Genomic DNA, 21,400 nt, shown 5'->3' on the forward strand with positions numbered 1-21,400 from the left:
CAGTCATCATCCACAGTGATTTTGAAGCCCAAGGAGAGAAAATCTGTCATTATTTCCTCTTTTTCCTCCCCTTGATCTCAATTGATAGCATATTGAACCTCCTTTAAAAGGAAGTTTTCAGAGGTCTCTTTTCCCCTTTTAGAACCATCTCCATACTGATTCAGAAATTCTAGTTAATAGAATGATTTAGGTCTTGGCAACATCCTTTGAAAAGATGAATTTTCTACATCTCCTTGGTTTACTTTGTGTTACGGTCTTTATCTAGCACAACCTCAATTTCATGGGTGCATTTTACACACAGTTCAGTATGTCTTATTTTTTAAGCAAGAACTAAGAAATATTCTTACTGGCTACTGGGTCCAAATACTGAAACCAGCCCCAGTGATTGTGAATATTCTTTCCTGAGTTTTCTTAATCTTCATAGGCTGTGCGCAGGTGAGGGCTGTACCCTGCAGCTTTTATCTATTTCCCTTGGTTGGGAACGGGTGTGAGTAGCCTGGCTTGGTGGACTGGCCCAGGAGAGAGAAGCAGGGTCATGGGTGAGCCTTATCCCTGTGGAAGCCTCCACTATTTCTGTGCTTACACATTGGCTACCTAAGCTGGATGACTGAGCAGTTTCATAGAAATGGTTAGTCAGGAGGCAGACTTGGTGAGAGTGGGCATAAAGGCTATAAGTCCTTCTCAGGACCTGGAGAAACACCTGCTGACAGTGGCTGGGGAGTGCCTCCCTGATTGCAAAGGACAGTGTCTTCTGCTAAGCAGAGGGCGTGCATAGTGGAGTGGCACTCAGTCTTGCTTGTCTGATGACATTAATTACAGGGTGTTATGGGCCAGGTTTCTGTAGGTTGGGTGGAGGTGGAGGCCACTGGCAATGTGTGCCATGCCCAGGGAGAAATGTGTGAGTGGGAGGAAGAAAAGGATTTCTCTGGAGCTGTTCCAAGGCTGATGCTGGTGAAAGATGCTTGTCTTTCTCGAGCATTAAAACAGCATCTGCCAGGATTGTCAGCTACTAAGAAGCACATCTCCGTACTCATGAACTATGGGGAATGCGGGCAAAGGTAAGAGTGTGGCATATTTTAATACTGTGTTTTCCTACTCATTGGGTTTGGTGTGCACCTAGATGTGTATATGTGTATAAAACTGACTGAAAGTTGTCAGGTTACAGTCTATTGATTTTTTTTTTAATTCTGTTGGCACATTTTCAGCATTAACCAAGACATGAAGGCTTTGTTTTAACTTCGTATTCCCTAACTCTTCTGCCTCAAATCTAAGGTGTTACTCAGACCATGGATGATGAATGATTAGACGGAGAACTGGTTTGAAATGGTTAAAAGTATTTCATTATTTCTAGAGTAGTCTTTAGTGTGAAAGAGCAAGAACTTTTCATTCACACTGACCTAGCTTGACTCTTCTGTGTATGTGTGACATTGTGCAAATAACTTAATCTTTCTGAACTTGCAGAGTGGTATGGATTTACTGAAATAATGCCCGCAAAGAGCCTAGTGCAGCAGCTGTCTCCTGGTAGAAACTCAGCAATGGTTACGTCTAGTTTATCAACTCTTTCTCTAGCTCTGCTTCCCTAGCACTGGAGTCACGTCCTGCCATTCTCAACTCCCTTAATGGTGTTTCCACAGCCGACTAATTGTAGGTTGTGGCAGATTAAGACAAAGCTAAGACTAGCCTAATTTAATGATTCTATGGACATTTCCTTTCATGTTAGACTCTAGCAGTGTAGTTAGATAGGCAGAGTAAATGTGGGGAGAAATGTGTCTCAAATGCTGAATTCTACTTCACTTGATGTGGAGCATTTTTTCCTTCTGAGATCTTTCAGGATGTGGCAACTAAAGCATAGGTTCTGCTATCCACTCTTTCCATTCATCCATCATCCATCCATCCATCCATCCATCCATCCATTCAGCCAGCCAGCCAGCCAGCCAGCCAGCCAGCCATTTATTTATCCATCCAGCTGTCCACTCTTCCACCTATCCATTCATCCATTTATCAGTCCAACATTTGTGTACTGAATCAGTGTATGCCAAGCACAGCTCTAAGAACCAGAGATTAAGCAATAAAGAAGACCAGGAAGAAAAATCCCGCATTTCTGAAGCGTTTATTCTAGTGAGCCATAATGCAATCAACAAAATAAATCAGCAAAGTCTGTAGTGTGTTAGATGCAGAATTATTATGGGGAAAGAAAGCAAGAAAAAGGGTTGGGGTTTGAGGCACTCTACAGTTTTTCAACAGGGTGAATCAGGGAAGGCCTCCCTGAGAAAGTTGTTGAGCAAAAGCTAATAGGAGAAAAGGGGAAGAACATTTCAAGCAGGAGAAGTGGCAAGTGCAAAGGCTGGAAGGTGGAGGCAAGCCTGTTGTGCAAGGAGAAACAGGGAAGCCGGTGTGGCTGGTGGAGGAGAGGACGAGAGAAGTCTGGAGGAGTGACAGCGGCTAAATCACTTGGGGCTACGGAGGTTCTTGTGAAAACCTGAGCACAACTGGCACTTCAATAGAGTAACACTGCCTCCTGTGTTGAGGACAACGCGAAGGGCAGAGGTGGAAGCAGAGTCTACTTTGACCATTGTAATAACACAGACCTGTATAAAAGTGGTTACAGGGAAGGGGTGAAGAGTAGACAGCCCCAGGGAATATTCTGGAGAAAGAGCCAACAGGATTTTCTATTGGATTAAATGTGAGTAGTGAGAGAAAGAGAGGAGTTAAGGATGACTCTACATTTTAGGGAGAGGGCGAGTAACCAGAAAGATGAAGTTGTCATTGAGCGGGAAAAACTGGAGCAGATCTCGTCCCGGATGTTAGGAGATCTATTTTGGATGGTTTGGGATTTGAGGTGTAAGTCGGACACCTGAGTGGAGATACTGAGAGGGAAGCTGGATCTGGGAGTCGAGAGTTAAGCAGTGAAGGCTGGGCTCGAGATAGAAATCTAGCAGTGGTGGACACGTGATGTAGTATTTAAAGCTGTGAAGCAGAATGAGGTCCCCCAGTACTGAGGGCAGGTAGAAAAGAGTTCTAAAAACTGAGCCAGAGGACTTGCTAATTTTAAGGACCTGTGAGATAAAAGAAAGCAGAAAAGAAGGAGGAACCAGAGAGGAGGAAAAACAGGGGCAAAATATTTTCCAGCAGAAGGCCCTGATCCACTCTGTGAATTTCTGCTAGTGGCTCAAGTAAGATGAGGACAGAATTGGCTGTTGAATGCGGCAAGTTGGGATTTCGGTGACCTGGACAAGAGCGCTAGAATCAGGAAGGTCCAGTAAAGAAGGGACAGGTTGAAGCAGGGAGAGATGAAGTTAGTGACCATTAAATTGCTACCAGTCTTTCTCACTCCCAATCCAGAGGAACCAAGCCCTTCACCTTCCCATTTTTCTGATTCATCTTTATCTTATTTTGCCAATTCCATTAATCGTTGTAAGCAACCTTCAATTCTTTTGGAATGGGCTGCCAAGCCAGCAGGATGGGATGCTCCTCCAAACAGGGAGCCTCTGTTGGGGTACAGAGCTGATTGTTTCTTCCCTTCACATCTGGAGGTAGAAATGTGACTACCTGCCTGATCCCGAGGTTGCGGGGGTGGGGGACAGGCACAGTTCCGCAGCATGTGGAATCTTTCTTTTTTTTTAATATAAATTTATTTATTTTAATTGGAGGCTAATTACATTACAATATTCTAGGCCAGGGATCAAACCTGTGTCTCTGCACTGGCAGAGACAATTGGTGTCTTCCGTGGATTCTTTACCAACGAGCCACCAGGGAAGCCCTTTTGCCTACTTTTAAATTGGCTGTTTGTTTTGTTTTCCTTTCTTTTTTATTGAGATAAAATCGACAGATTACATTGTGTTAGTTTTAGGTGTATAAGATAATAATTTGATATATGTATTGGGTTGACCAAAAAGTTTGTTTGGGTTTTTTCATAAGCTGTTCTAAGTGAACATTTTTGTCCATCCCATATCTACTGAGAAATGATCACCACAAAAAACTTAGATAACATCCATCATCACATACAGGTACATATTTTTTGTGTGCGAGATGAGAACTTTTAACCCCATTCTCTAAGCAATTTTCAAATTCACGCTATAGTATTATTAACTACAGTCACCATGCAGAATATTACATTCCTAGGTTTTATTTATCTTATGACTGGATAGCTATACCTTTTGACCACCTTTATTCATTTTACCCCTTCTATCCCACTAGCCTGTGGCAGTCACCAGACTGTTCTCTGTATCTATGAGTTTATGGTTTTTTAGATTCCATGTATAATTAAGGTCACATATATTCTCATGGAGTAGTGTTTGTGTATATGTCTGACTTAGCATAATGCCCTCAAGGTCCATCCATGTTATCACAAATGGCAGGATTTCCTTCCTTTTTATGGTTGAATAATATTCCATTGTATGTATGTGTGTGTGATATGTGTATCACATCTTTATCCATTTATTTGTCAGTTGACACTTATATCAATTGACACATATTGTTTTCATGTCTTTGCTACAATAAATAATACAGGGAACATGGGGTGCATATGTCTTTTTGAGATAGCGATTTTTGTTTTTCTTATGTAAATACTCAAGTGGAATCGCTATATCACATGGTATTTTTGCTTTACTTGTTCATTCATTCATTCATTTATTAATTTCTTGCTGCACTGGGTCTTCATGGCGGTGTGCGGGCTTTCTCTAGTTGCAGCAAGCGGGAGCCACTCTCTCATTGCAGTGTGTGGTCTTCTCATTGCTGGGGCTTATCTTGTGGCTCAGCATGGGAAGCAGGGTGCGTGGGCTTCAGTAGTTGTGGCTCATGGGCTCTGGAATGCAGGCTCAGGAATTGTGACACACATATATTCCACAGGACATGAAATTCTCTTGGACCAGGTGTGTCCCCAGCATTTGCTGGCAGATTCTTAACCCCTGGAGCACTAGGGAAGTCCTGGAGGTCTTTTAATGTGGGATGTAGAAGAGTTTAAATCCAACTGGCAGTGTTTGACAGATGTAGTACAGGGGACATCAGCACCTCTGGCTGAGGCTGGATGTGTTTTAATTAGCTTTAGCTTCCTCTATTTGGTATCAGCCCCACCTTGGCAGGGTGTATTTGGATCTCAGTAATCAGCTGCTTTTTTAGATGACACACTTGTTTGTTTATTTATTTATTCTGAGCTAGCTGCTTCTAGGCTAGGGCTGTTATAGTGCCACGCTCACTTCAGCACGTACACACAGACCCCTGGGGCTATTGAGTCCTATTACTCTGTACCAGCTGGGTCTGGCCTTCTCCTGCCCACTCAGGTCGCAGCAGAGCAATGGTAGCCAGAACCACTCAGACAGGTGGGACTGCTCTGACACCTGTGGGGAGTGACCAGAGCCTCCTTGCCACATTTGGCGCCTGCACCCAGGCTCCAGGATATCTCTAAGCCATTTAGCATGACTCTGAAGAGTATATCTAATCAGCTTAGTAATGTGGGGGGATGTGTTTGTTGTCAATTATTTATTGTTTCTGGTTGAACAGGATTTCAATAGAAGCCTAACACCTCTAGTCCTCTCTCAGGGAGCATTCTGGTTCTCCGGTTGGATCCCTGCCCAGCAGTGTCCAATTCTGAGTTCAGATCTGCCCTTAAGAAGACCAAGGCAGGGAGTTCCTGGTTGCCTAGTGGTTAGGACTCTGTGCTTTCACTGCTGTGCTTGGGTTCATCCCTGGTCCGGGAACTGAGAACCCATAAATAGAGTTAAAAAAAAAAAAAAAGCCAAATAGTGCTTGGTGAGTAAATTACCACGGGGATAATGGCCCACGGTGCATGCTCAGTGGCTCAGTTGCGTCTGACTCTGCTACCCCACGGACTTTGCAGACCACCAGGCTCCTCTGTCCGTGGGATTTTCCATGCAAGAATACTGAAGTGGGTTGCCATGCCCTCCTCCAGGGGATTGTCCCAACCCAGAGACTGAACCCATGTTTCCTGCGTCTCCTACATTGGCAGGCAGATTCTTTACCACTGAGCCATCAGCTCCTTGACAATCGTGCCCTCTTCTCCCTCACTTGCCACCTGGTCCATGATGCTATAATGATGCTTTTCATGAGAAATTCCATGAGAATTTGCAATTCCTAAGAATTAATTTCTCCCTGGGCCATTCTGCAGTGGAGGCAAGAGAGTGGGTACCAGGCAGTGGTTGTAGGCTGCTCTGGCCCCTGATCTTCTTCTTGGGATGAGGAAATATGGGCTATTTGGGGGATGACATGTCACTCACATTCATTTACTTGCTTTTCAGGAGTAAATAACTCCTGGTGAGAACCTTTGCTGAGAACATGGGACTTACTCTTGTGGGTTACTACTGCTTAGTTCTTTTTAATGGTACAACACTCTAGTGTCCCATCTTCCATCTGAACTCACAGAAACACTCACACAAATAGGATGACCTTGGTCTGTACATTTGAGAGGTCACAATTCTTGTCCTAGTTACAAAGTGAAATCCTTTTTTTTGACATCCCCAACCCCTGGTGCTGCTCATCAGTCTCATATAGTCTAACCCGACGATTCTCATCGTTTATTTCTGTCACAGTATACATAGAACATGACACCATGTAGATGAGAGGACTCACTCTTAGAGAACAGGCCAGGGGAGGTCTGCCTTCATAGGCTTTGGATCCCCTGCACTCAGCTGACTGCTCTTGGGCCTGAGTACATTTGTATTTTCTTCTGCCACAGCTGTACCCATCAGGGGCACACCCGTGTGCTGCATCAAAGGTTAGAGGTTCAGGTCCAAGACCTGGTGTAGACCACTATCTCAGTGCAGTCAACATCTGTAAACATCTTTTAAGGTATCCAGGAACATCTCTCAGCATACTTACCCAAGTGTTGTGAGTTAGGGAGAACTAAGTTCCGGTGGTCCTGCCCCTTGCGCAGTACAGTTTGCCACCATCTGCTATTCTAGACGCAGATGGATGCCAACACTTTCTGTCCCCTGTCCCTTCCAGGTCAGTGAGCCTGGGCTCCTTGCCTCTATGGCCACAATGTGATGCTTAGCAGGCTTCTTCCTACTCACTACTTTATTAGGTATTTCACCATTTCCACACATTCCTGCCCCCTGGGAGCTAACATGGGGCTAGTCCCAGATTTGCTACATCTTCTGCACAGCTTAGAGCAGGGGTCCCCACCCCCTGGGCCATGGTGCAGTGCTGGTCTGTGCCCTGTTAGGAACTGGGCTGTAGAGCAGGGGGTGAGTGGTGGCCAAGGAGTGATGTATTTACAGCTACTCCCCATCGCTTGCATTACCACCTGAATTCCACCTCTTGTCACATCAGAGGCAGCATCAGATTATCATAGGAGCACAATGAATGTAATGTGCTTAAATCATCCTGAAACCATCCCACTCCCGCCCATGGAAAAAGTTCCTGTGAAACTGGTTCCTGGCGCCAAAAAGGTTGAGGACTGGTGGCTTAGAATATTGCTTCTTATGAAATGGTTGAGGGCATCACCAGATGCCCTGTGGAGACTTCTGTTCCTGTCCCTATGACAAATACCCTGACACCTGGTCTGTTGGGATGCCAATGTTGCAAGAGCACTCTAGTTCTCTTTTAACTCTTAAGACTATGTGGTATTGGGTATTGCTTCTTATACTCAGACAGAGCTATAAGCATACTCACCGACCCAACCAATCATTTATTTATCTGTTTAACAACTCATTCAATAAATGTTGGGCAATGAGAATGTAAACACAGAGACATAGTTCTTGCTTTTTAGAAGCTCGCAGTGCAGTGAGAGAGACCCTAGATGTGCAATGATGGCATTCAGGAAATTTCCGTGAGAGTGCCTTGGGAACACAGAATAGGGTTCCTCACACCTGCACGGTGGATCAGGGAGATTGCTTGATTGAGATGAAATGACTGTTGAATGGAGTTTTTCTATCTCTTTCTTCCTCCTTTTTTCTTGAACTGAGTCATGCAGGATGTATGTCATTGGTTGAGGGAAGGAAGGGTTCCAAGCAGTAGTAAGACTGTAGAGAGCTAAGGAAGCATGTTAGAGAGTTTGGAATATTTGGGGAACTTTCAGTTCAGCACAGTCGCTCAGTCGTGTCCGACTCTTTGCGATCCCATGAATTGCAGCATGCCAGGCCTCCATGTCCATCACCAACTCCCGGAGCTCACTCAGATTCATGTCCATCGAGTCCGTGATGCCATCCAGCCATCTTATCCTCTGTCATCCCCTTCTCCTCCTGCCCCCAATCCCTCCCAGCATCAAAGTCTTTTCCAATGAGTCAACTCTTCAAAGTGCCACTATTTTGAGTATCAGTCAGTTCAGTTCAGTTCAGTCACTCAGTCGTGTCCGACTCTTTGCGACCCCATGAACTGCAACACACCAGGCCTCCCTGTCCATCACCATCTCCTGGAGTTCACTCAAACTCACGTCCATCGAGTCAGTGATGCCATCCAGCCATCTCATCCTCTGTTGTCCCCTTTTCCTCCTGTCCCCAATCCCTCCCAGCATCAGAGTCTTTTCCAATGAGTCAACTCTTCACATGAGGTGGCCAAAGTATTGGAGTTTCAGCTTTAGCATCATTCCTTCCAAAGAACACCCAGGGCTGATCTCCTTCAGAATGGACTGGTTGGATCTCCTTGCAGTCCAAGGGACTCGCAAGAGTCTTCTCCAGTACCACAGTTCAAAAGCATCAATTCTTCACTTGAGCATAGCAGACTGTTAATGGACAGCAGCAGTGGGATAAGAATCCCTCTAAAATAAGTTTGAAGGGTGAAGGGGACACTCCCATGTGAACCTGCAATGGTCAGACTCTATTTTTGAAATGACAGTGTCTGTGAAGTTCAAGGTAACATCTTATAGGAGCCGGGCTTTCTCACCTGGAGGAGAAAACGTATAAAGTAGTATGGCCTGGACAAGCTAGCTAGCCTTTCAAGTTTCTGACCTAGGAGGAAAATATTATCTCATGGAATTGAGAGGATTCTATAGAGTTCCTAGATGGGTGGATGCTCAAAAAATATTATTTTTCCTCTTTGTCCCCTTTGGACATAAGCTTTGGAACTGAATCTTGGTTCTGTCACAACATTATTGTGATAGGTGTTGTGATCTTTATGAAGTGCATCTCTTTTTCATTATCTTTTTTGGACATCTCTTTTGGGTGTTAGTTCTAAAAGGTCTTGTAGGTCTTCATAGAATCGTTCAACTTCAGCTTACTCAGCATTACTGGTTGGGGCATAGGCTTGGATTACCGTGATATTGAATAGTTTGCCTTGGAAACGAGCAGAGATCATTCTATTGTTTTTGAGATTGCATCCAAGTACTGCATTTCAGACTCTTTTGTTGACCATGATGATGACTCCATTTCTTCAAAGGGATTCCTGCCCACAGTAGTATATACGATGGTCAGAGGGTGACTGCAGCCGTGAAATTAAAAGACGCTTACTCCTTGGCAGGAAAGTTATGACCAACCCAGATAGCATATTCAAAAGCAGAGACATTACTTTGCCAACAAAGGTCCGTCTAATCAAGGCTATAGTTTTTCCAGTGGTCACGTATGAATGCGAGAGTTGGACTGTGAAGAAGGCTGAGTGCCGAAGAATTGATGCTTTTGAACTGTGGTGTTGGAGAAGACTCTTGAGAGTCCTGTGGACTGCAAGGAGATCCAACCAGTCCATTCTAAAGGAGATCAGCCCTGGGTGTTCATTGGAAGGACTGATGTTGAAGCTGAAACTTCAATACTTTGGCCACCTCATGTGAAGAGCTGACTCATTGGAAAAGACTCTGATGCTGGGAGGGATTAGGGGCAGGAGGAAAAGGGGACAACAGAGAATGAGATGGCTGGATGGCATCATTGACTCAATGGACGTGAGTCTGAGTGAACTCCGGGAGATGGTGATGGACAGGGAGGCCTGGTGTGCTGCAATTCATGGGGTCGCAGAGTCGGACACGACTGAGCGACTGAACTGAACTGAACTGAACTGAGTTAAATTCACCCATTCCAGTCCATTTTAGTTCTCTGATTCCTAGAATGTCAGCCTTCACTCTTGCTATCTCCTGTTTGACCACTTCCAATTTGCTTTGATTCATGGGCCTAACATTCCAGGTTCCTATGCAATATTGCTCTTAAAGCATTGGACCTTGCTTCTGTCACCAATCACATCCACACCTGGGTATTGTTTTTGCTTTGGCTTCATCCCTTCTTTCTTTCTGGAGTTATTTCTCCGCTGATCTCCAGTAGCATATTGGGCACCTAATGACCTGGGGAGTTCCTCTTTCAGTATCCTATCATTTTGCCTTTTCATACTGTTCATGGGGTTCTCAAGGCCAGAATACTGAAGTTGTTTGCCATTCCCTTCTCCAGTGAACCACATTCTGTCAGACCTCTCCACCATGACCCCCACTTGTCTTGGGTGGCCCCACATGGCATGGCTTAATTTCATTGAGTTAGACAAGGCTGTGGTCCGTGTGATCATATTGGCTAGTTTTCTGTGATTATGGTTTCAGTGTGTCTGCCCTCTGATGCCCTCTTGCAACACCTACCGTCTGACTTGGGTTTTTCTTACGTTGGATGTGGGGTATCTCTTCATGTCTGCTCCAGCAAAGCTCAGCTGCTGCTCCTTACCTTGGATGAGGAGTATCTCCTCAGGGCCGCCGCTCCTGACCTTGAATGTGGAGTAGCTCCTCTCGGCCCTCCTGCGCTCACACAGCCGCCGCTCCTTGGACGTGGGGTAGCTCCTCTCAGCGGCCGCCCCTGACCTTGGGCATGGGGTAGCTCCTCTCGGCCACTCATGCACCTGTGAAGCCTGGCACTCTCCTTTTCATTATAGGGGACTGGAATGCAAAAGTAGGAAGTCAAGAAACACCTGGAGTAACAAGCAAATTTGGCCTTGGAGTATGGAATGAAGCAGGGCAAAGGCTAATAGAGTTTTGCCAAGAGAACTCACTGGTCATAGTAAACAGCCTTTTCCAAAAACACAAGAGAAGACTCTACACATGGACATCACCAGATGGCCAACACTGAAATCAGATTGATTATATTCCTTGCAGCCAAAGATGGAGAAGCTCTATACAGTCAGCAAAAACAAGACTGGGAACTGACTGTGGCTCAGATCATAAACTCCTTATTGTCAAATTCAGACTTAAACTGAAGAAAGTAGGGAAAACCACTAGACTATTCAGGTATGACCTAAATCAAATCCCTTATGATTATACAGTGGAGGTGAGATATAGATTTAAGGGACTAGATCTGATGGACAGAGTGCCTGATGAACTATGGATAGAGGTTCGTGACATTGTACAGGAGACAGGGATCAAGACCATCGCCAAGAAAAAGAAATGCAAAAAAGCAAAATGGCTGTCTGAGGAGGCCTTACAAATAGCTGTGAAAAGAAGAGAAGTGAAAAGCCAAGGAGAAAAGGAAAGATATAAGCATCTGAATGCAGAGTTCTAAAGAATAGCAAGAAGAGATAAGAAAGCTTTCCTCAGTGATCAATGCAAAGAAATAGAGGAAAACAACTGAATGGGAAAGACTAGAGATCTCTTCAAGAAAATTAGAGATATCAAGGGAATATTTCATGCAAAGATGGGCTTGATAAAGGACAGAAATGGTATGGACTTAACAGAAGCAGAAGATATTAAGAAGAGGTGGCAAGAATACACAGAACTGTACAAAAAAGATCTTCATGACCCAGATAAACATGATGGTGTGATCACTCACCTAGAGCCAGACATGCTGGAATGTGAAGTCAAGTGGGCCTTAGGAAGCATCACTACGAACAAAGCTAGTGGAGGTGATGGAATTCCAGTTGAGCTGTTTCAAATCCTGAAAGATGATGCTGTGAAAGTGCTGCACTCAATATGCCAGCAAATGTGGAAAACTCAGCAGTGGCCACAGGACTGAAAAAGGTCAGTTTTCATTCCAATCACAAAGAAAGGCAATGCCAAAGAATGCTCAAACTACCGCACAATAGCACTCATCTCACCTGGTAGTAAAGTAATGCTCAAAATTCTCCAAGCCAGGCTTCAGCAACACGTGAACCGTGAACTTCCAGATGTTCAAACTGATTTTAGAAAAGGTAGAGGAACCAGAGATCAAATTGCCAACATTCGCTGGATCATGGAAAAAGCAAGAGAGTTCCAGAAAAACATCTATTTCTGCTTTATTGACTATCCCAAAACCTTTGACTATGTGAATCACAAAGAACTGAGGAAAATTCTGAAAGAGATGGGAATACCAGACCACCTGACCTGCCTCTTGAGAAATCTGTATTCAGGTCAGGAAGCACCAGTTAGAACTGGGCATGGAACAACAGACTGGTTCCAAATAGGAAAAGGAGTATGTCAAGGCTGTCTATTGTCACCCTGCTTATTTAACTTATATGCAGAGTACATCATTAAAAATGCTGGGCTGGAAGAAGCACAAGCTGGACTCAAGATTGCTGGGAGAAATATCAATAACCTCAGATATGCAGATGACACCACCCTTATGGCAGAAAGTGAAGAGGAACAAAAAAGCCTCTTGATGAAAGTGAGAGGAGAGTGAAAAAGTTTGCTTCAAGCTCAACATTTAGAAAACGAAGATCATGGCATCTGGTCCCATCACTTCATGGGAAATAGATGGGGAAACAGTGGAAACAGTGTCAGACTTCATTTTTTGGGGCTCCAAAACCACTGCTGATGGTGACTGCAGCCATGAAATTAAAAGATGCTTACTCCTTGGAAGGAAAGTTATGAGCAACCTAGATAGTATATTCAAAAGCAGAGACATTACTTTGCCAACAAAAGTCCATCTAGTCAAAGCTATGGTTTTTCCATTCGTCATGTATGGATGTAAGAGTTGGACTGTGAAGAAGGCTGAGCATCGAAGAATTGATGCTTTTGAACTGTGGTGTTGGAGAAGACCCTAGTCCCTTGGACTGCAAGGAGATCCAACCACTCCATCCTAAAGGAGATCAGTCCTGGGTTTCCTTGGAAGGACTGATGCTGTAGCTGAAACTCCAATACTTTGGCCGCCTCATGCAAAGAGTTGACTCATTGGAAAAGACTCTGATGCTGGGAGGGATTGGGGGCAGGAGGAGAAGGGGACGACAGAGAATGAGATGGTTGGATGGCATCACCGACTCAATGGACGTGAGTTTGAGTGAACTCTGGGAGTTGGTGATTGACAGGGAAGCATAGAGTGCTGCAATTCATGGGGTCGCAAAGAGTCGGACACGACTGAGTGACTGAACTGATCATTATCTTATCTTTAAAAATGTAAACGATAATCAAGAGGTTAACTTAATTGGTGCATGCAGAATGTATTAGGTGTTGGCACATAATAGGAACCGGTTATTCATGGTGAGCCACTCTTTCCCCTCCCTTCCTGCATTTACTGTTGAAATTGGTGAGGCTAATGAAACTCAGATACCAGGAATAAGAAGAGGACTTAGCAGTTTAACCTCTAGTTAACAAGTATCATCTGGAGAGCTAACAAACCGCCCACTTAAACAAAAATGTACAACATGCGAGTTGTGAGTTTGAGTTTTATTCAGGGTCTTATTGAGGGTTTCCCTGGTGGCTCAGAGGTTAAAGCGTCTGGAATGCAGGAGACCCAGGTTCAATCCCTGGGTCAGTAAGATTCCCTGGAGAAGGAAATGGCACCCACTCCAGTACTCTTGCCTGGAGAATCCCATGGAGGGAGGAGCCTGGTAGGCTATAGTCCATGGGGTCGCAGAGTCGGACACGACTGAGTGACTTCACTCACTTTCTCTTACTGAGGCTATTGTCTAGTCTGGAAAATAGCTTCACAGTAGCTCTGAGAAACTGCTTCAAAGAGAAGCCAGGAGATGTATATACAGTTTGTTGCTGTTCAGTTGCCAAGTTGTGTCTGACTATTTGCAATCCCATGGACTGCAGCACACCAGGCTTCCCTGTCCCTCAGTATCTTCCAGAGTTTGCCCAAGTTCACATCCTTTGAAATAGTGATGCCATCCAACCATCTCATCCTCTGCTGCTCCCTTCTCATCCTGCCCGCAATCTTTCCCAGCACCAGGGTCTTTTCCAACAAGTCAGCTCTTCACATCAGATGGCCAAAGTATTGGAGCTTCAGCTTCATCATCAGTCCTTCCAATGAATATTCAGGGTTCATTTTGGTTAAGATTGACTGGTTTAATCTCCTTGCTGTCCATGGGACTCTCAAGAGTCTTACCCAACACCACAGTTCAAAAGTATCAATTCCCTGGTGCTCTGCCTTCTTTATGTTCCAGCTCTCACATCCGTACATGTGAGGCTGGATGCATACATGCGAGCCTATGGAAAAACCATAGCTTTGACTACACAGACCTTTGTCTGCAAAATGATGTCTTTGCTTTTTAATACACTGTCTAGGTTTGTCATAGCTTTCCTTCCAAGAAACAATTGGCTTCTAATTTTATGGCTGCAGTCACCATCTGCAGAGATTTTAGAGCCCAAGAAGAGGAACTCTGTCACTGCTTCCATCTTTTCCTCATCTATTTGCCATAAAAGTGATGGGACTGGATGCCGTGATCTTAGTTTATATATGTATATACACACACAAAAGCAAACATTTCTATATATAAAGGCAGATTTTGATATAATTGAAGCTGAATCTCTAGCAATTGAGGTCCAGGAATTAGTTATTGTTTATGAGCTCTTCAGGGGATTCTCTGGTGCAGCCAGGATTGAGCAGTAGACAATACTAAGCCCTTGAATTTTCTTCAGTGATGGAATCTGAGAGTCTAACGGGGCTCCTTCTGCTGCCGAAATCTGGCTCTCTGTGCGCTGATGACAAACAGAAGTACAGAGACAGTTATGGAGGAGAAAGAAAGGGTAGCTTTATTCCTTTGCCAGGCAAGGAGGGACTGCATCAGGCTAGCACCTCAACTGTGCCCCTCTCCCTGGGAAATAGGGAGTGGTGTTATAGTTTGATGTTTTCATCAGCGGTATACGATAAGGATCAGGGCAGTGACGGTTTTACTTTCTTCTTTCTTCTGCAAAGTTCTAACACAGCCGTAACACTGGGTTTGGTCATCCCTGAGGTTATTGGCCTGTGAATTTCTTTCTGAAGAATGCTGCAAGGGAGTGTTACAAGGGTGTGTGGGGGAAGAATGCAGGGGCAGGATGCCTAGGGTCAGACAGTGATTAAGAAATTAACTTTGTGAAGGACAAGTCTAGTTATGTGCACCAAAGATTAGAAACAGTCAAAGTAAAATTAGGATTGCTTAATTCCTACAGGCCTATTCTGGGGATTTCTGTACTCATTCCTTTGTTTTCCTTGCTTGTTAGCACAGGAGGCCTGAGGTCAATCGCTGGGTCAGGAAGATCCCCTGGAGAAGGAAATGCCAACCCACGCCAGTATTCTTGCCTGGGAGAATTCCATGGACAGAGAATTCCATGGACAGAGGAGCCTGATGGGCTCCGGTCCATGGGGTTGCAAAGAGTCAGACTAGACTGAGCAACTAACACTTTCACTTTCACTTAGCAGAAAAACCCCGTTCGCATTTCTGTTGTAACATTTCTATTTCTGTTCTCTTCTCTCCCCACCATCTGCTGGGGATTTTTAAAGTTTTTACTTTTATGATGGTCAGAGGCCCTCCCTCTGACTGGCATTCCTAACAGGATATGGTAATCTGAATAACGTCCCCCTGCCCCCAGGCTCAAAGATGGGCAAGTTCTAATCTCTGGAAATTAGAATGTGTTGCCTTACATGTATTGGGTACGAAAGAGGATGAGATGGTTGGATGGCATCACTGACTCATTCGACATGAGTTTGAGCGAGCTCCGGGAGTTGGTGATGGATAGGGGAGCCTGGTGTGCCACAGTCCATGGGGTCGCAAAGAGTCAGACACGACTGAGCGGCTGAACAATAACAACAACATATATTGGGACGGCAACACTGGATCTCTATGCCTTTTTGATTTTCAACTGGTATTTTTAACAAAAAGATTAACAGGAGGGAAAACTAACAGTCTTTGTTGTTTTTGTTTAAACATGTGCAGCACACATCACGCAGGAGAAACCTCAATGAAAAATAACTCAAAGTGGCAGCTTAGAATTCTGACTTATAGAGCGTCTTCAATGAAAACCAATGAATTTGTAGAGAAATGATAAGACAAAAGAAAACAATTTTGGTTTTCAAGGGCAGTGAACTGTGGAAATATAAACATATGGGAGGGAACTAAGATTTGTTTAAGTTTGGCTAAGATTTGTTTGCAGATTCCACTTGCCACCTCTGCGCTGATAAGAATCTGTTTCTAGTGAAAGAATGTATATCCTGCCTCTAGGCAGAAAGGAGGGAAAAGAAAAATCTTTTCCTCCGTTTGCTGCTTCTTAATTTCCTTCAATGGAAGGGAATAGGAAAGTTGCTCAGTTGTGTCCGACTCTTTGCGACCCCATGGACTGTAGCCTACCAGGCTTCTCAGTCCATGGGATTTTCCAGGCAAGAGTACTGGAGTGGGTTGCCATTTCCTTCTCCAGGGGATCTTCCCAACCCAGGGATTGAACCCGGGTCTCCCGCATTGTAGGCAGACGCTTTACCCACTGAGCCACCCTTCAGCTCAAAAATATTTTTATGTCAAATAAGCATACTTTGGGATGGTGTATTATAGATTCTTTTAGTTCCCAGTTTGTAGCTTTATTTCTATAAAGTGTCACATGTTTTTAGAAAGTGTCACATGACCAACCTAGATAGGTTATTAAAAAGCAGAGACATTACTTTGCCAACAAAGGTCCGTCTAGTCAAAGCTATGGTTTTTCCAGTAGTCATGTATGGATATGAGAGTTAGACCATAAAGAAGGCTGAGCACTGAAGAATTGATGCTTTTGAAGTGTAGTGTTGGAGAAGACTCTTGAGGGTCCCTTGGATGGCAAGAAGATCAAACCAGTCAATCCTAAATGAAATCAGTCCTGAATATTCATTGGAAGCACTGATGCTGAAGTCAAAACTCCAATACTTTGGCCACCTGATGCACAGAACTGACTCAATGGAAAAAATCCTGATGTTGGGAAAGATTGAAGGCAGGAGGAGAAGGGGACAACAGAGGATGAGATGGTTGGATGGCATCATCAACTCAATGGACATGAGTCTGTGGCTCAGATGGTAAAGCATCTGCCTACAGTGTGGGAGACCGGGTTCAGACCCTGAGTCGGGAAGATCTCCTGGAGAAGGGAAGAGCATCCCACTCCAGTATTCTGGCCTGGAAAATCCCATGGATGGAAGAGCCTGGTAGGCTACAGTCCACCGGGTTGCAACGAGTCTGGACACGACTGAGCGACTTCACTTTTCACTTTCTTTCTTTCACTTGAGCAGCTGCTGGAGTTGGTGTGGACAGGGAAACCTGGCATGCTGTAGTCATGGGGTCGCAAAGAGTCAGATACAACTGAGTGACTGAACTGAACTGAACATATTAAAAGCTGAATTGGGTTAGAAGTTGTGAGATAAGAGATCAGCACAGGGGGAGAAAAATATAGACAGGAACAAGCAGAATAGAGTGAATTTAAGAACATTGTTTTCTGTTTGATTGAGTTGGTCTGTTAATTTGGTAATAGGTCATTTTGGTTCAACAGTTGTGTCTCATTTCAGGAGGTGATGTTTGCGTGGGTTTCCACTATGTGATCTGAGCAATCAGGGATTTAGTATGAGGCATTTCTATAGAAACAAAAGGAAAATGAAGTTTAATGGTTGGAGTAGACTGTAAAACTGGTTTTTGAGTCCAGATGACAGCCAACTGAGCAGATTTCAAGATATTGAGCTCAAAGTATGTTTTGCAGTTTGAATGTTTCTGAGGCTGCCATCAGGTGTGTTCCAGTGAACCTTCTGAGTGACTTACACGACAACAGGCATGAAGGTTGTTCACACATGGGCTGTTGTGGGTGATATTTCTGTTTATATCAGGTTGTCTAGTTTCAGTCATTTTGGGAAAGTTCAGTTCAGTCGCTCAGTCACGTCCAACTCTTTGCGACCCCATGAATCGCAACACGCCAGGCTTCCCTGTCCATCACCATCTTCCGGAGTTCACTCAAACTCACGTCCATCGAGTCCGTGATGCCATCCAGCCATCTGATCCTCTGTCATCCCCTTCTCCTCCTGCCCCCAATCCCTCCCAGCATCAGAGTCTTTTCCAATGAGTCAACTCTTTGCATGAGGTGGCCAAAGTACTGGAGCTTCAGCTTTAGCATCATTCCTTCCAAAGAAATCCCAGGGATGATCTCCTTTAGAATGGACTGGTTGGATCTCCTTGCAGTCCAAGGGACTCTTAAGAGTCTTCTCCAACACCACAGTTCAAAAGCATCAATTCTTCGGTGCTCAGCCTTCTTCACAGTCGAACTCTCACATCCATACATGACCACTGGAAAAACCATAGCCTTGACTAGACGGACCTTAGTCGGCAAAGTAATGTCTCTGCTTTTGAATATGCTATCTAGGTTGGTCATAACTTTTCTTCCAAGGAGTAAGCGTCTTTTAATTTCATGGAAACTGCACTGGCTGCACAGTGCTTGGCAGTTGGTATAAGGAACTGACAAAACTACAAGTCACCAGGCAGCCCACCAGGCACCTCGGTCCAGGGGGATTCTCCAGGCAAGAATTCTGGGTGGGTTGCCATTCCCTCCTCCAGGGGATCTTCCTGACCCAGGGATGGAACCCACTTCTCTTATGTGTCCTGCATTGCAAGTGGATTCTTTACCACTGAGTTACCAGGGAAGCCCCTTGTTCGTAGGATAACCCGAACCCACTTTGATAGCCAGTTCAGCAGGTTTGTTTATTTGTGCTTTTGTGTATCCTTTTGTGTTGCAAGTTGATGAACCCAATTTTGTAGGCTAAGTTGCTCCAGTGTGCACATCAAAAACACATTTCCCCCTCAGTCTGGGCTTTTCCTTTATAGGATAAGCCAATTTGTTTGGGCACCCTGTTGGAGGTGGGGAGATTTTGTTGGTTTCTACCTGAGTGGGAACTGGTTCATTGGGGAGCTAGTATCGTGTGGTGAGCTACCTGGTTGGAATTAATTCTTTTTTTTTTTTTTTTTTTTCTTTGTAGGGTAAATTTATTTACCTGAGTTGGGAGCTGGTTCATCTGTGCATTGATGCAATCTGTTTGTGCCATTTTTGTTGAGATTTGTCTATGTCTTTTGTGTTTTCGTGTTACCAAACTTATAAAAATGGGAAATATTTCATCTATCCCATAGGATAGCTCTTTGGGGAGCATGTTAGATATGTTAAGATCAGAAGGCCCCTGAGTGACTCACAAGTATACAATCTCATAGTTAGCAGTGCTTTGCCAAGGAGAGGAACACTGATAATGAACAGGCATGGCATCTCCCTTGGACTTGAGGCATCCAATTATAATTTTCCCTACAGGAGCCCCAGGTAACTTTGGCAGTGGGAGCTTCAGCTCCAGTTTGGGAGCTCTCCCAGTGAAGTAAAACTACAACATTATAGAGAAACATCCAAGGCTCAGTGGGACTTGGAGTCACATTTGGGGCATTCTTGCCATTTGATTTTTGGGTTTCTGGGCATCTTTATGCCATTTGCCTTTTTTTTTTTTTTTTTTTTGGTGATTTCCTGTTAGTGTGGTTTGGTAATACACAGACCTCTGGTACTAACTGCTCAAGGTAAAATGAAAAGTATGAAAAGTACTTCCTGTAAGTCTTGTTTCTTAGCAGAAGGCCTTCTCCCCTAGGCTATAGTAGGAGGGGGTGAAGCTTTACAAGAGGGGTGGTTGGGTGTGTCAGTCATTTGGTTTCATTGAGGTGGGCACTGATGCTGAAGCTCCAATACTTTGGCCACCTGATGCACAGAACTGACTCATTGGAAAAGACCCTGATGCTGGGAAAGACTGATGGCAGAAGGAGAAGGGGATGACAGAGGATGAGACGGTTGGATGGCATCGATGACTCAATAGACATGAGTTTGAGCAAGCTCTGGGAGTTGGTGATGGATAGGGAAGCCTGGCATGCTACAGTCTATGGGTTGCAAAGAGTCAGACACCACTGAGTGACTGAACTGAAGACAAATAGAAATCCTAAATGCTTTTTTTTTTTTCCTGCAAATATTTAGCTGTCTAGTTGAGTGAGCTTGATTTGTTCCATCTGTGAAAAATCCAATTTTAATCCAACCCCTTTTGTAAACTTATAGGTTTTACACTGCTGTACCTAACTCAGGATTAAAGTCTTGAAATAAGAACTGAGGTCTTACTGTTTGTGTGTCTGTACATGTCTTTGTCTTAGTATAACATTGCTGTGGTTGATCTGTAAAAGAGCTCTATTTAATTGGCTTAAACAAAAGTTAGCACTTACAAACCCAACAATTCTAAATACAAGAGAAATTAAGCAAAGTAAATTTCAGGTTCGCATGAATGGGAAATACTAGGCTTCCCAGGTGGTGCTAGTGATAACCCGCCTGCCAATGCAGGAGACGTAAGAGACATGGGTTCAATCCCTGGGTCGGGAAGATCCCCTGGAGAAGGAAATGGCAGCCCACTCTAGTATTCTTGCCTAGAGAATCCCATGGACAGAGGATCCTGGCAGGCTACAGTCCATGGGGTCATACAGAGTCAGACATGACTAAAACAACTTAGCATGCATGCACATTAAAATTTAAGTTAGTTGATCTAACAGGCATGTCTATATCAACATTAAATAAAATATTAAATATAATGCTTTCATTGTGCCTAGGTTTTGTTGTCCACTTGCTCAGTCGTGTCTGACTCTTTGCGACCCCATGGACTGTAGCACACTAGGCTTCCCTGAGTTTGCTCAAACTGATGTCCGTGGAGTCAGTGATGCCATCAAACCATCTCATTCTCTGTCATCCCCCTCTCCTCCTGTCTTTACACTTTCCCAGCATCAGGTTTAGTATCAGCTAAATAAGATTTATTGTATCTGTTGCAAATCTGTCAGCAAGGAAAGTAACTTAATGTGAAGAAATTTTTGAGGAAAGAAAGTGCAAATGAGAAAAGAGTTTTTGAGTAGACCTTTAGAAATACATGTTTTAGGATCTCTCCAGATATTCTACAACTTAAAAGTTAAAATTGTGCTAAAATAATTGAAGGGATGAAAGGTTTATGGAAAATGGAACCCCAAAAGGGTTTTGTACATGATCAGTCAGGATTGACTAAGTTTCAGTTCAGTTCAGTTCAGTTCGGTTCAGTCTCTCAGTTGTCTCCGACTCTTTGCAGCCCCAAGAATTGCAGCACGCCTGGCCTCCCTGTCCATCACCAACTCCCGGAGTTCACTCAGACTCACATCCATTGAGTCAGTGATGCCATCCGGCCATCTCATCCTCTGTCGTCCCCTTCTCCTCCTGCCCCCAATCCCTCCCAGCATCAGTCTTTTCCAATGAGTCAACTCTTCGCATGAGGTGGCCAAATTAAAACAAGTTTAATTCAGTAAATGAAACTTTAAAGTAAACTGAGGCAAAACATAAATTTGGCTTTGCTCCCTGTTA

The 21,400-nt window shown here is 44.2% G+C and overlaps 1 protein-coding gene across 2 annotated transcripts in view; it reads left to right on the forward strand.

The window, feature by feature from the left end:
- The window catches only part of LOC102180153 (transmembrane protein 45A), a 69,390-nt gene continuing 48,845 nt past the window's right edge, over positions 856 to 21,400 (forward strand). The window contains exon 1 of one of the 2 annotated variants that reach the window (XM_005674849.3): positions 856 to 1,058. In XM_005674849.3, the coding sequence (XP_005674906.2) occupies positions 1,040 to 1,058 (19 nt within the window). In that variant the 5' untranslated portion in view covers positions 856 to 1,039. The remainder of the gene's footprint in view (positions 1,059 to 21,400) is intronic. The other variant, XM_005674848.3, reaches the window with a different exon arrangement.

The sequence above is a fragment of the Capra hircus genome, chromosome 1 (assembly GCF_001704415.2).
Source record: "Capra hircus breed San Clemente chromosome 1, ASM170441v1, whole genome shotgun sequence".
NCBI classification, from domain to species: Eukaryota; Metazoa; Chordata; class Mammalia; order Artiodactyla; family Bovidae; genus Capra; species Capra hircus.